Source organism: Monopterus albus, unplaced genomic scaffold (genome assembly GCF_001952655.1).
Source record: "Monopterus albus unplaced genomic scaffold, M_albus_1.0 scaffold51.1, whole genome shotgun sequence".
NCBI classification, from domain to species: domain Eukaryota; kingdom Metazoa; phylum Chordata; class Actinopteri; order Synbranchiformes; family Synbranchidae; genus Monopterus; species Monopterus albus.
Genome location: NW_018127931.1, coordinates 1,445,968 through 1,458,363, shown reverse-complemented (window position 1 = coordinate 1,458,363; position 12,396 = coordinate 1,445,968). Strand labels below are relative to the sequence as shown.

At 38.8% G+C, this 12,396-nt stretch overlaps 1 protein-coding gene across 5 annotated transcripts in view; it reads right to left on the bottom strand.

Moving 5' to 3' along the window:
- Positions 1-12,396, bottom strand: part of tbc1d22a (TBC1 domain family, member 22a) — a 185,689-nt gene that overhangs the window by 160,185 nt on the left and 13,108 nt on the right. For all 5 annotated transcript variants that reach the window (XM_020601293.1, XM_020601292.1, XM_020601295.1 and 2 more), the window contains 2 exons: positions 9,958-10,198; positions 1,328-1,510 (listed from right to left, as the gene is read on the bottom strand). In XM_020601293.1, coding sequence (XP_020456949.1) covers positions 1,328-1,510; positions 9,958-10,198 — 424 coding nt within the window. The remainder of the gene's footprint in view (positions 1-1,327; positions 1,511-9,957; positions 10,199-12,396) is intronic.

The window sequence follows — 12,396 nt, the reverse complement described above, 5'->3', positions numbered from 1 at the left end:
TTGGAAGATCTCTGGACTGGAAGTGTGAATTCTTGCCTGTGACTCTTTGAATAAACCAGCACGGTTATATTTTTTATATACTCAAGTGGTCTGAGTCGTCCCTCGGAGTTCCTGGTTTGAAAGAACCGGATGAGGCTTTATAATGGTTTCCAGCCTTTACTAGCTTACTTTACTGAGAGGTCAACAGGACATGTAACTGGTCAAGCTGATAAGTGAAATTTAACATCCTCCTCTGCTGGACCAAAAGGCAAATTACATCAAACGGCTTGTTGCGCTTATTGACATAGCATACTTTTTTAATTTAAACAGGTCATTACATTTCAAATTAATTTTTTTTTTTTTTTTTTACCACATTCAAACATATGTTCAAAATTGGAATGAAAAGTGACAGCCCTACCCTGAACAGGTTGCTAATCTATCACAGGGTTGACACAAAGAGACAGACAGCCATTCACACTCACACCTAAGGGCAAACAGGTTCTGCTTTTGTTTCCAGTGTCGTCCACCCATTCTGGAGGTGAGTTCCACGAGCTAAATTTCGGTACCTCTCAGTACCAAATCAAGTTCTGGGGCGCAAGGGAGCAGGGAATGGGTGCTCACTTGTTAAGACTGCACCACTGTGGCTGCCCTATAGTATGTCAGAGTACTGCAGTCCAGCTGTCTTTTTTTTCTCTGTATGAAGGGCTGACCTGTACTCCTGTGATACTAGATTTAACTACAGATGCTTCTGTAACATGTGCATGGCAGTTACTGCTCCTACTGACCAGCAGAGGCATGTCACCACAAAACATCCTGTCTGTAAATTACAGACTAATGGCTAGATCTTAACATTCAACATTGGCACTCAGACAAGTTCAATTTACAATCTCATCTGACCAACATGTGGATGGAGTTTATCTAGTTAAAACAATGTAGTTAATGTGACAAGTAGTTGAGTAGCAGTCACCAAAAGTTAGTTTCAAAGGACACAAAGTCAACTGTAAAGAGCGAGGTCTGCAAGCCACAGGAATAGCAAACAAAGTCTCTAGGGCTGGATAAACAATAAAGACCTGTCATTTGGTTAGAACAAAGGCCTGTCATTTGCTTTTGTTGCTTGTGGTATTTTTTCTTCTTGTAATCTGCATGTCCAGATGGCTGGATGACTTTCCCCCTCACAGCATCGTTAAAAGCGCTGCACAGCTGGCAAACTGAGAGTGAGCAAACTAAGAGTGAGAAGCAGAGAGTGCAAGGAAATTTAAAAAAAAAAGGTGAGGGAGCTTAGAAAACAAAAAGCAAAAAAGGCAAAACTAGACAAAAGCTGAGAAATGTAGAGCAAAACATTTCTTACCCAGATCTGTGTTGGGACCGGCCAACAGCTGTCTGAACTTATCCAGACGAGACGCTTCCCTCTCAGTCATGGCTAGGGTGCCAGATGTGTTCTGGTCAGCCATGCGAGCCACTAGTGGGATGAGGGGCGGCCGATGGGGCAGAGACCGCTGTCTGTGGAGGGCTGCAGGCTCACCTGCCACATCTGTTATGAACACATAAGAGGGGGCAAAGGGCTGCATAAGTACACACTGAGTTGTGGTTCTACACTGAAGATATACATGTAAAAAGACTGAAGATTTTATGTTTAGTTGGTTATTAATCAAACTATAGAATCTGTTCCTCTAGAATACACTGCCTGCATCAAAGTTCTTCTAAAAAAACCTTGTAAATAAATAACTTTAATCCTAAATGAGATTGATGTGGCAAAGGAAGTAATCAGTAAACTGCACACTGAAGACCCGAGTTATAAACTGCACAATGAAGACCTGAGTTTTAAAAAAAGTTAGTGGTTTACATGTCTAAAGACACAATGAAATATAAAATACATTTTCAAGTTGTATGCCTGTGTCCCTGTATGCATTTTAATGTATATCAAAATATTTTTTCTTTCTGTAAAAAAGGAAAATATTTTTGATAAGTCTTCTTAAACTTGAGTCATACACAGTGATTTGTGGTAGCATAACCTCACCGGTCATGTAAAACCAAGTTTAAACATCAGCATGTGCTCTGTAGTGGATAGCAGAATCATATCATGGGTCAGAGATGTGTGTCCAGATTTAATCTTTTGTCCCTCATGCTCTCCCCCCCCCTCATCTAATAACTTGGGTGTCAGGAAGTGTGGGTGGAATTTTTACGAGTACAAATACTAGAGGGTGGTATTGGAGCATCTCTAAATATAGTCAAAACAGTGTTCCACATAATACCACAGTGATCAACACGTAGAAACCAATGGCATTACTGCTCTTTTGTTAAAACATTTTGTGGGGTTTTTTTTTTTTTTGTAGTAATGAATGAAATTAATGAATGCAGTTAATGTTAGTGCCTTGTTTTGCAATGAGCCACTGGGACAGCAGCAGTTGTTGCAAAATTTCTGATTTAACTGTGCAACCTCTGTAACAGCTACACAAACACATTAATGCAGTCTGCTGAGGGCCACATGTTTCCCCAGCTGTGCTAAAAAAGACAAAGTCACACAAAACAAAACAGACACACTACTCACCAAGACATGTTATGAACAAGCTGGTGAGGTCGGGACATCAATGTGGAGAGGAATTCTTGATCCATCACACTGAATACTATGCAAAAGTTCATAAAGAGCCCTGTGAACAGCACTGCCAACATTTCCCAATGCTAGATCAAACCACAACACATCTACTGCATGTGGATAGAGCAGAGAGCTCCAACAAGCCACTCACAAACAACCAGTAGCTCACTCCCCAATTCTGAGCAGCTCACCTAAAGGTTCAGAGAATACACAGTAGCCTACAATTCATGCATACAAACATTACACAACAGAGCTCAGTAAACCTGCTCAAACTGCAATCCAATCAAATAGCTCCACAAATGTCCTGCCCTACTTTGACACCAAATTATCCTTTTCCAATCAACTGTCAAATGAATTACACTGCTGTCAAGTTTGTTTATGTTAGTTACACCATTCATTGATGTTTGCACCTCTTTTGGAAAATACTGCATTAAGCATTAAAAGTCTTCAATTAAATGAAACAATAAACATTTAATGTACAATAAACAGGAGGCATTTTGCCATGGGTTCTGTTAGTTATGCTGTGGCGTGCAGCATTTTTAGGCTACCTTTCAGTAAAGTAACACTACGCAACTGCTGTTTGCTATGTACCCTTGGAAGTAATGTCTTTTTCTACGATTTCTAGGCAGGGCTGTGGACGTTCATTTGTAGTGGACATCTGATGATGATGTCCTCGGAATATTTAACTAACACATTCTATGTCTGTGTGTTTAGTTAAGACTGAGTAAGTGATTTTTTTTTTTTATCAAACTGCGGCAGTCAGGCACCAAGGGGTTTGAAACAGCCTAACTTAATTACCTCCAATGTTGTTCAGGAGCTCAAACTACAAGAACCAAATTTTTGTTTTTACAATCCAAAATTGCAAAAATCACACAGCTACTGTACCATTGCCTACATGCAATCTACTGTATAAATTAAGGATTTCATTTGTGAAAAGAGGTGCCTGTGAGCTTGGCAACTTTATGTGATGACTAATGTTTTTTATATTTTTGATACAAAATGTGTTAGATATTAATACCTGATTACATAAAACAACTAGCTTATTCAGCTGGTTTGGTTTGGATATGTGTTTGAAAGGTTTGATACAATATGTTAATAAATATAACTAGTAGCCTAAAATTAAAAATGAGTAGCTCTCAGCCACTTTCATTTTGTGAAAGTAGTTCTCTGATTAAAAATGTCGGGAGAAACCTTGGACCGAGTCACACAAACACTCAATGCAATTACAAAACTGCCTATTTTAATACCCTTTTCAGTTTTTACAGCAACAAATAAAATGCTACAGATTTGCTCTCAACTGCTTTATTTGCACTTACAAAAATAAAAAGATTATTAAAGCAGAAGGTAGTTTATTTGTGATTGTTGCTTTTGTGTGTTTTTAACAATATGCTCCTTTTAGAGTGCAATGTACTATTTTTACCTTTTAAAAGGGTTATGAAAGAAAACGCCAAGTTAAGGAAGAGAGTTATTGTAAGTTCATTTGTATGCTGCATCAATTATTACAAATAAGGGAGATAAAATACATGCAAGTACACAAACTATAGGTGTAACGGTACACAAAATTATGATTCAGTACTGTACGTACCTCACTTTTGAAGTTTAGTAGTACATCAACAGTTTGTAAAATAGAATACCACTGCAAACTACTACTAACAACTAACTCCAATAACCAGGGAAAGGCTCGACTATTAAATATCAGCTCTGTCTCATCTAAATCTGTGTTAGTGATAAGATTTGATAAGTAAGCATCATATTAATTTATTTTGTCTTACTGAACCCTGGTTACAGCAGGAAGAATGTCAATCTAAATGAATCCACCCGACTATTCAGAGGTTTAGTGCTTAGTACATATAAAATAATCATGTAATAATCAATAATAATGTAGATGCTGACAATGACAACCACAAAAGTGCATTTAATTCATTAATAGACTCAACTGGCTTGTGCCAAACTGTAAATAAACCCACTCACTGTTTTAATCACACCCTTGATCAGGCTCTGACATATGGCATAGAAACTGAACACATGATAGTTTTTCCTCAAAACTCTCTTCTGTCTGACCATTTTCTAATAACTTTTGAACTTATATTAATGGATTATATACTGTGTGGGAAACAATTCCACCACAGTAGAGGTCTGACAATTCTGTTACCATATTTAGGGAAATAATTCCATGAATATTTACTTCAGTGCCATTTGCCAACACAATGGATGGCGACCACCTTAACTTTACTCCCACACAAGTAGATATCTTGTTGATAGTGCTGCAGCCTTCCTGCGTAATACACTGGATACTGTTGCCTCTTTGAAAAAGAAGGCAGTGAAACAGAGGAGGCTAGCCCCATGGTACAGCTCGCAGCTCCGCTCCCTAAAGCAGGCATCACGAAAACTGGAAAGAAGGTGGCACTCCACTTAAGTCAGAAGAGCTTTTCCTAGTCTGCAAAGATAGTTTAATAACATATAAGAAAGCCCTTCATAGTGCCAGAACCACATATTATTCATCACTGATTGAGGAAAATAAGAACAACCCCAGGTTTCTTTTCAGCACTGTAGCCAGGCTGACAAAGAGCCACAGTGCTGTTGAGCTTAACATTCCCTTAGATCTCAGCAGCAATGACTTCATGAGCTTCTTTACAAATAAAATCACAACTATTAGAGAAAAAAATTAATGAGATCCTTCCCACAACTCTCACAGATGTATCATCAAGTACAACGGCTTTAGAAACATCTGTATGTCATTTATATTCAGATTGCTTCTCACCCATAGATCTCTCTGAGTTGACCTCAACAATTGCTTCATCTAAATCATCAACATGTCCCTTAGACTTCATCCCAAACAGACTGCTCAAAGACGTTTTACCCCTAATCAACATGTCAATATTAGATGTGATTAACCTCTCTCTATTAACAGGTTATGTTCCACAGGCTTTTAAGGTTGCAGTAATTAAACCTCTACTCAAAAAGCCTACTCTTGACCCAGGTGTCCTAGCTAATTATAGACCAATATCCAATCTCCCCTTTATTTCTAAAATCCTTGAAAAAGCTGTTGCTAAGCAGTTATGTGACCACTTGCGCAAGAATGATTTGTTTGAGGATTTTCAATCAGGATTTAGAGTCCATCATAGTACAGAAACCGCATTGGTGAAAGTCACCAACTATCTCTTCCGAGCCTCAGACAAAGGACCCGTCTCTATACTTGTCCTCTTAGATCTCAGTGCTGCTTTTGACACCATTGATCACAACATCTTACTACAGAGACTAGAACATGTTATTGGGATTAAAGGAACTGCACTAAGTTGGTTCAAATCTTATTTATCAGAAAGATTTCAATTTGTTTATGTTAATGATGAATCTTCTATGCAAATTAAAGTTACCTAGGTCCAGTTCTCTTCACTTTATACATGCTCTCTTTAGGCAATACTATTAGCCCTTAATCACAAGGCTCCATTATATCTTAATGACCTCATAGTGCCTTATCATCCCAACAGAGCACTTCACTCTCAAGAGTGCAGGTCTACTTATGATTCCTAGACTGTGGTTCAGTGGGTAGAGTGGTTGTCTCCCAACCAGAAGGTTGAAGGTTCGAATCAAGGTGCCTGCAGTCCACATCACTTTAGATATGCAGGTTTATGCATTTATTAGATAATTAGGGAATTGTCTGTATGTGAATTATATGATACTGAATACAAGTTATTACACCATACACTCTCATGTCAAGATTATGGTGAGGAGCTAACCTAATAATTATGCCCTGCAATATTCTTTAATTTGTGAAAGTTTAGAGGTTTTCTGATCCCTTGGGGCGTGATCAAGACCCCTAGATACTGCCATCCCCCTGGGATATAAAAACCCAAACACTCCTTTGTTCAAGGAGAAGGTACTTTAAAACAAGAGATGCAGAACTCTGTGACAAAACTTTCTTTTTCTTGCCTTTCACTTCAGGGCGCTGCCCCTCGTTTCTGTACAATTTTCCAAAGTTATCGTGCGTGCAAATTCTTTTCCTCTCTTTCTACTTTCGTTTTTGAGAGCAAATTTATAGTTAGATGTTTGTTCATTTTTGTAGTTTTTTTTTTTTCCCCTAGACACACAAGGACCAGCTCCATTCTCAGCTGCCTATGAACTGACCTACTCAGAGCAAAAAAAAAAACACAGTCCCAAAGCAATGACAAGAACTCTTCGGAATTGATCTTCAGAAGAGTCTCTGGAACGCAGACTGAGCTGAACCAACTGAACCTCCCGAGCCCAGTTCGTCATTGGTTGTGGTCCAACTGACTCCAAACAGACAAGACCAGTCCCCTTTCCTAAACCAAGCTGATGTCGTTTAGCTCTGATTCAAGCAAGAGTCCCATTAAGCAACTTTCATGATCCTTCCCTTTTTGTAGCAATGATAATTCAAAACACTTTCTCCCAACTTTCCTTGTTATTAAGAATCCATAATTCCCCTCTCACCATAATCATTAGGATATGGCTATCGGGTCAAATCAATCAGACTATTTAATATTCATTCAACCAATTTATTTTGTGTTCTGCCCTTTTCAGTCCCATTCCATTTGGTAACCATCTGGTTGTTTTTTTTTGTTTGTTTTTTTGTTTTTTTATAAAAGCATAAAATTCGGTTGTTTGTAAAGCCAAGGTCACTGTTTTGACAAGAACTCATCCTTCAAAATTGAGGTTAATAATTTGGTTGATAATTTGATATATAAGGCATGAATAATTATTAAGTTACTTTTGCTCATTCCACCGTCAACTGAACTGGTGCTCCTCCGTAAGGTAAACAAGAAAACAAGATAATATTGCGAGAATAAAAAAAAAACGGGCTGTTCAACCTCCCATCTATAGGCAGACTTGTCACCGTTTCAGATGAGACCAATGACCGTTGTGTCACCTGCAAACTTCAGGAGTTTAACATAGGAGTCCCTGAGGTGCAGTCATTGTAGAGCACGTGTCAAACTCAAGGCCCGCGGACCACATCCGGCCTGGCATACAATTACATCCAGCCCGCGAGATCATTTTATATATCTTTTTTTTAATGGCCCGGCGATATGAAGCGCTGATAACACAAACTACAAATCCCATAATGCAGCGCAACAGCTGCCTTACCGAATGATAGGCTACCTGCGATCATTTCCGCGTCAATTACGTTAGATCAATCAAGCATCTGTTGATGTATACAACCCTAATTTCAAGTCAAAGCTAGCCCCTAACAATGGCCAAGAGAAAAGTTGATTCTGAAAACAGAGCCCTTCAAAACCGGTGGGAGGCTGAGTATATGTTTACTGACATTGTCGGTAAACCCGTGTGTCTTATTTGTGGAGCTAATGTGGATGTAATTAAGGAATATAACCTAAGACGGCACTACGAGACAAAACATCAGGACAAGCTGAAAAACGTGAATGCAGAGCAGAAGCTACAAAAGGTAGAGGAGTTGAAGAGGAATCTGACATCACAGCAGACGTTTTCACCAAAGCGAAGACGTCTTGTGTCCAGACAAAAAGCAGGTGTTTGCAAATGTAAGCCTTAGCAGAAATACGGTTGCTGATTTTAAGTTCAAGTTTATTTATTTTGGAATAATGTTGTACCCTGTCTGTTTCGATTCATATTTATGTTCAAAAAACATTTAGTTTTAGTCTGTTCAATAAATTTTTATCCTGTTCGGCCCGTGACCTAAAGTGTGCTTTGAGTTTTGGCCCCCTGTGCGATTGAGTTTGACACCTCTGCCCTAAATCAATAAGTGAATGTCTGTCATGACTATCAGTTTTTTTGAGTGCTTGTTCAAGGGGGATTTGTTGCATTTTCCCTATAATACTGTAAAATCTAGGCCTTACTATGTAAAGTGCCCTGAGATGACTGTTGTGAATAGGTGCTACACAAACAAAACTGAATTGAACTGAACCGTTTTCAAACTAATAAAGATATCAGCATCAGTCTAAATGCCAACATTAAGTTGTCATAGTCTAGCTGTCATATATGAGGGTCAAACTATCATGTGATTATTACTTATATGGCATTATAGGGAAACTGAGTTACCCTTGGCGGAGTTTGCACTCTCTGACTGAGAGCTGTCTAGTTGGCCATGAGATTCACTAGCCAGAGGATTGGCCAAGCTAAGCGTGGTATGTGTTGCTGTGGCTGAAATCACTCTATTCACCCTAGTGTGTTCACCATGTTGTAGTGGTGTCAGAATTCTGTCTGTAAATCTATCCATTAGTACACTCAAAAATTCCACAATGGAACATAAAAAGTAGTGTACATGCCATGTACAGTACTTTTACTAACAATCCCACAATGCAGGTAGAAAATGTTCATTGCATGGTTCTACAGCAGTTAATGATGACAAAAAATGCTGATGATTAATAAATGTCTGAAATCTCAATTTACCATTATTGCACTTTGGTGTGCCACTTAATGTGTTAATGTGGAAAGATTTGAAAAATTGTTCCACATGCAAAACAAGCTGATTGTTCAATACTAATAAAGATTGCATTCAGTACACTTCTGCACCAAATGGTTTGGTACAAATATGTGCACCTTTACACCCCTAGTACAAACACACAGAGAAAATTTCTCTAGTTGCTGGTTATGATATTATGGTAGCGTGCAAAGCTGTCATCAAGGCCAATTGTGGCTGCTTTGAGGAATCTAAAACGTGAAACATATCCCTTACACTTGCTTCTACCTTTAATTGAAATTATTTCAGTAAAACATCTTACTGTAAGTATGTGCATGTTTCCAAACTCAGTGTTGGTGTACATTCCATCTAAACCGCAAGCAAGTCCAGTCAAAGCACAACATTGGCAAACTTTCAGTATCACTGCCCTGCTGAGTGATAACATCTGCCAAAGACTGTTCACCCATTTCTCTGCTGTTCAGCTCTGGATGGTTCTGCTGAAACATGATATTACTAGAATGTGGTGACACGCAGCACTTGTCAGACCTCAGTTAATAAATGCACAAAAAATAAAGCAGACAAAAATCACTTTACTTTGTGAACAAGCAAAAGAAAAGGTTATTTATTAAAATCCTGAATTAGTTAATCTATTCTATTCATTTAATAGCATGGTATTAAAAGTCAATAAGTTGACTTGTTATATTATATATGTTATTTCCTGTTTTTTTCTCCACATTTAAACCTTATTTACACAGGATTTATTGGCCAAACACATAATGATGAACTGACCGAAGCAAAAGAGAATAAGAAAATTAAATTCAGGCTCAGTTAAAAGTTATAGGGAGGTATTGTATTAGGTGACTGATGAAACTGGGGTTGTAATGTTTTCTTCCAGAATACTCCATGCCACTGGGACACATAAAAAGTAAAAGTCTTGCTTTTAGTATGCAGATGAGTCACACAATGTTTTGGACACTGAGCAGTGAAGTTCACTAACCTTTAGGTGACCCAATTGGAGCTTCACTGTGGGACTTCACCAGGCGGCCATCAGTGTAAGGGCTGCTCTGGGAGGCTAATGACACCTCGGGGCTAGTCATGTCTCCCTCCTCCACCCTGTCCTCCTCATCTTCCTCATCCTCCTCCTCGTCCTCTGCCACCTCCTCCTCTTCTCTCTGTTCCAGCTCTGTTGTGTCATCTTGTCTTTGTCTCTCCTGCTGCCTGCTGTGATTTTCAATCACCTGCATAGTTCATAGAAAAACAACAGGTATCACTGATAATTCTGAGGTGTTGCTGATTTAGGACACAAGCTCAATATACAGCATTACAAATGTATAGACACACACTTCAAATTCTGTAGACCACTACAATATGCTATTTCTAATTGTGTGACTAAAGCTGGTAAATATCATTTGGTATACATCCATCTTAAATGCACAGATCCGAGGTCCTGTGTTAATTTCAACAACAAAAACTATGACAAAAAAATTAACTGAAACTATTTTCACAAGAAAAACAAGACTACAAGTCATCTTTGAAAATGAAAACTATGACAAATATTACTTTTTGTCACATAATAAAAATGTTATGAAAATGTGAAATATGGACAAATCCACATGAAATAAAAACCATCTCAGTGTAAAGTTGCATCTGTGGAATCACTAACTGTGGCTCCTAAAAAGTAAATGTTTCCTCCACTACCTAAGCATCTCTTGTTCAAAAGTTGATTTAGCCTTTGATGTGTTCCACTGCCATTAATAACCACGGCCGCACAGACAAGAACGACACCTGTAACCTGCATAACTGTACACAACACAAATGATGACCATTGTAGCCTCAAAATGCAAATACTCAAACTATAACTGACACGAATGCAGGACGAAAATGAAACTGAAATGTCACTGAAAAAAATTCCATCCGTTTTTTTGTTGACTAAAACTCCCATAAATTAAATGATTATGATTTCACTAAAATTAATAAATATTTTCTTCAAAGGGCGGCAACACAGCGCAGTGGCTAGCGGGTTAGGGCTGCGGCCAACACAGGCCCTTTCTGTGTGGAGTTTGCAAGTTCTCTCCGTGCCTGCACGGGTTCTCTCCGGGTACTCTGGCTGCCTCCCACAGTCCAGACATGCAGCTTAGGTTGATTGGCAACTCTAAATTGCCCTTAGGAGTGAGTGTGAGCGTGTGTGGTTGCTTGTCTGCATGTCAGGCCAGTGATACACTGACGCCCTGTCTAGGGTGTACCCCGCCTCTCACCCAATGTCAGCTGGGATTGGCTCCAGCCTCCCCGTGACCCTATTCAGAAATAAGCAGTATAGACAATGGATGGATTTTCTTCATAATGCCACCTATTTTGTAAGGCTGCAATTTTAATTTTAGTTACAATTTTGGCTTCCAACAATTATGAAAACAAAATCATCAAGACAAAATTATTCTTGTGCCACACTCCATTCCACTCTTGTTATGATGCTCTTGTGTCTTAAAAATTTGCACACCACTGCAGTACTCTACAGTGTAAGCATTTCTTGCTCACATTGGGTGAAGTGAAACATTACTTGAGGTGACAATACCTAAGCTTGTTACTCTATGTGCAATAAAATCTTCACAAGTAAAAAGTCACTAAGAGTAAACTATCAAACCCCCCACTAAATGAGCATAAAGTTGCACAAGAAGCCATCATTTCAGCTTTGCGCAGTCTGTCATCCATCACCAGTTTATGTTAACCGTATTTCATCGCCTTGTAGTTGTACATGGGTAATGACAGTAAAATTGAATCGAATCTAATCTAATCTAACTATAGCAAGCTTTTTAAGCTAATAGCTATAGACATGGCCAAAAATATTGGCAGGCCTGCATTTCTGCCAGATAAGGAACCACTTCTCCCAGAAAATTGTTGCAATCACAAATTCTTTGGTATTCTCATGTTTATTTCTTTTGTTTGCATTGGAACACAAAAAAAGATGAGAAAAAAACCTAAATCTGAAATTATTTTAATTATTATTTTATTGATACCTTTTCAAAAATAATACTATACTTCAATTATACTTCAAGCATGTAATACGTCTTTAATTTGTAATGAAACTCATCTGGGACTTCTTCTTTCGGCTGTTCCCGTTAGGGGTCACCACAGCGAATCATCTGTTTCCACCTAACTCTATCCTCGGCATCCTCTACTCTCACCCCAGTTAACTTCATGTCCTCTTTTAGCACATCCATATATCTCCTCTTTGGCCTTCCTCTTGACCTCTTGCCTGGCAGCTCCATCTCCAACATCCTTCTACCAATATAACTGCTATCCCTCCTCTGCACATGTCCAAACCATCTCAATCTGGCCTCTCTGACCTTGTCCCCAAAAACAGCCGACCTGAGCTGTCCCTCTGATGTGCTCATTCCTAATCCTGTCCATCCTGGTCACTCCTAAAGAGAACCTCAACATC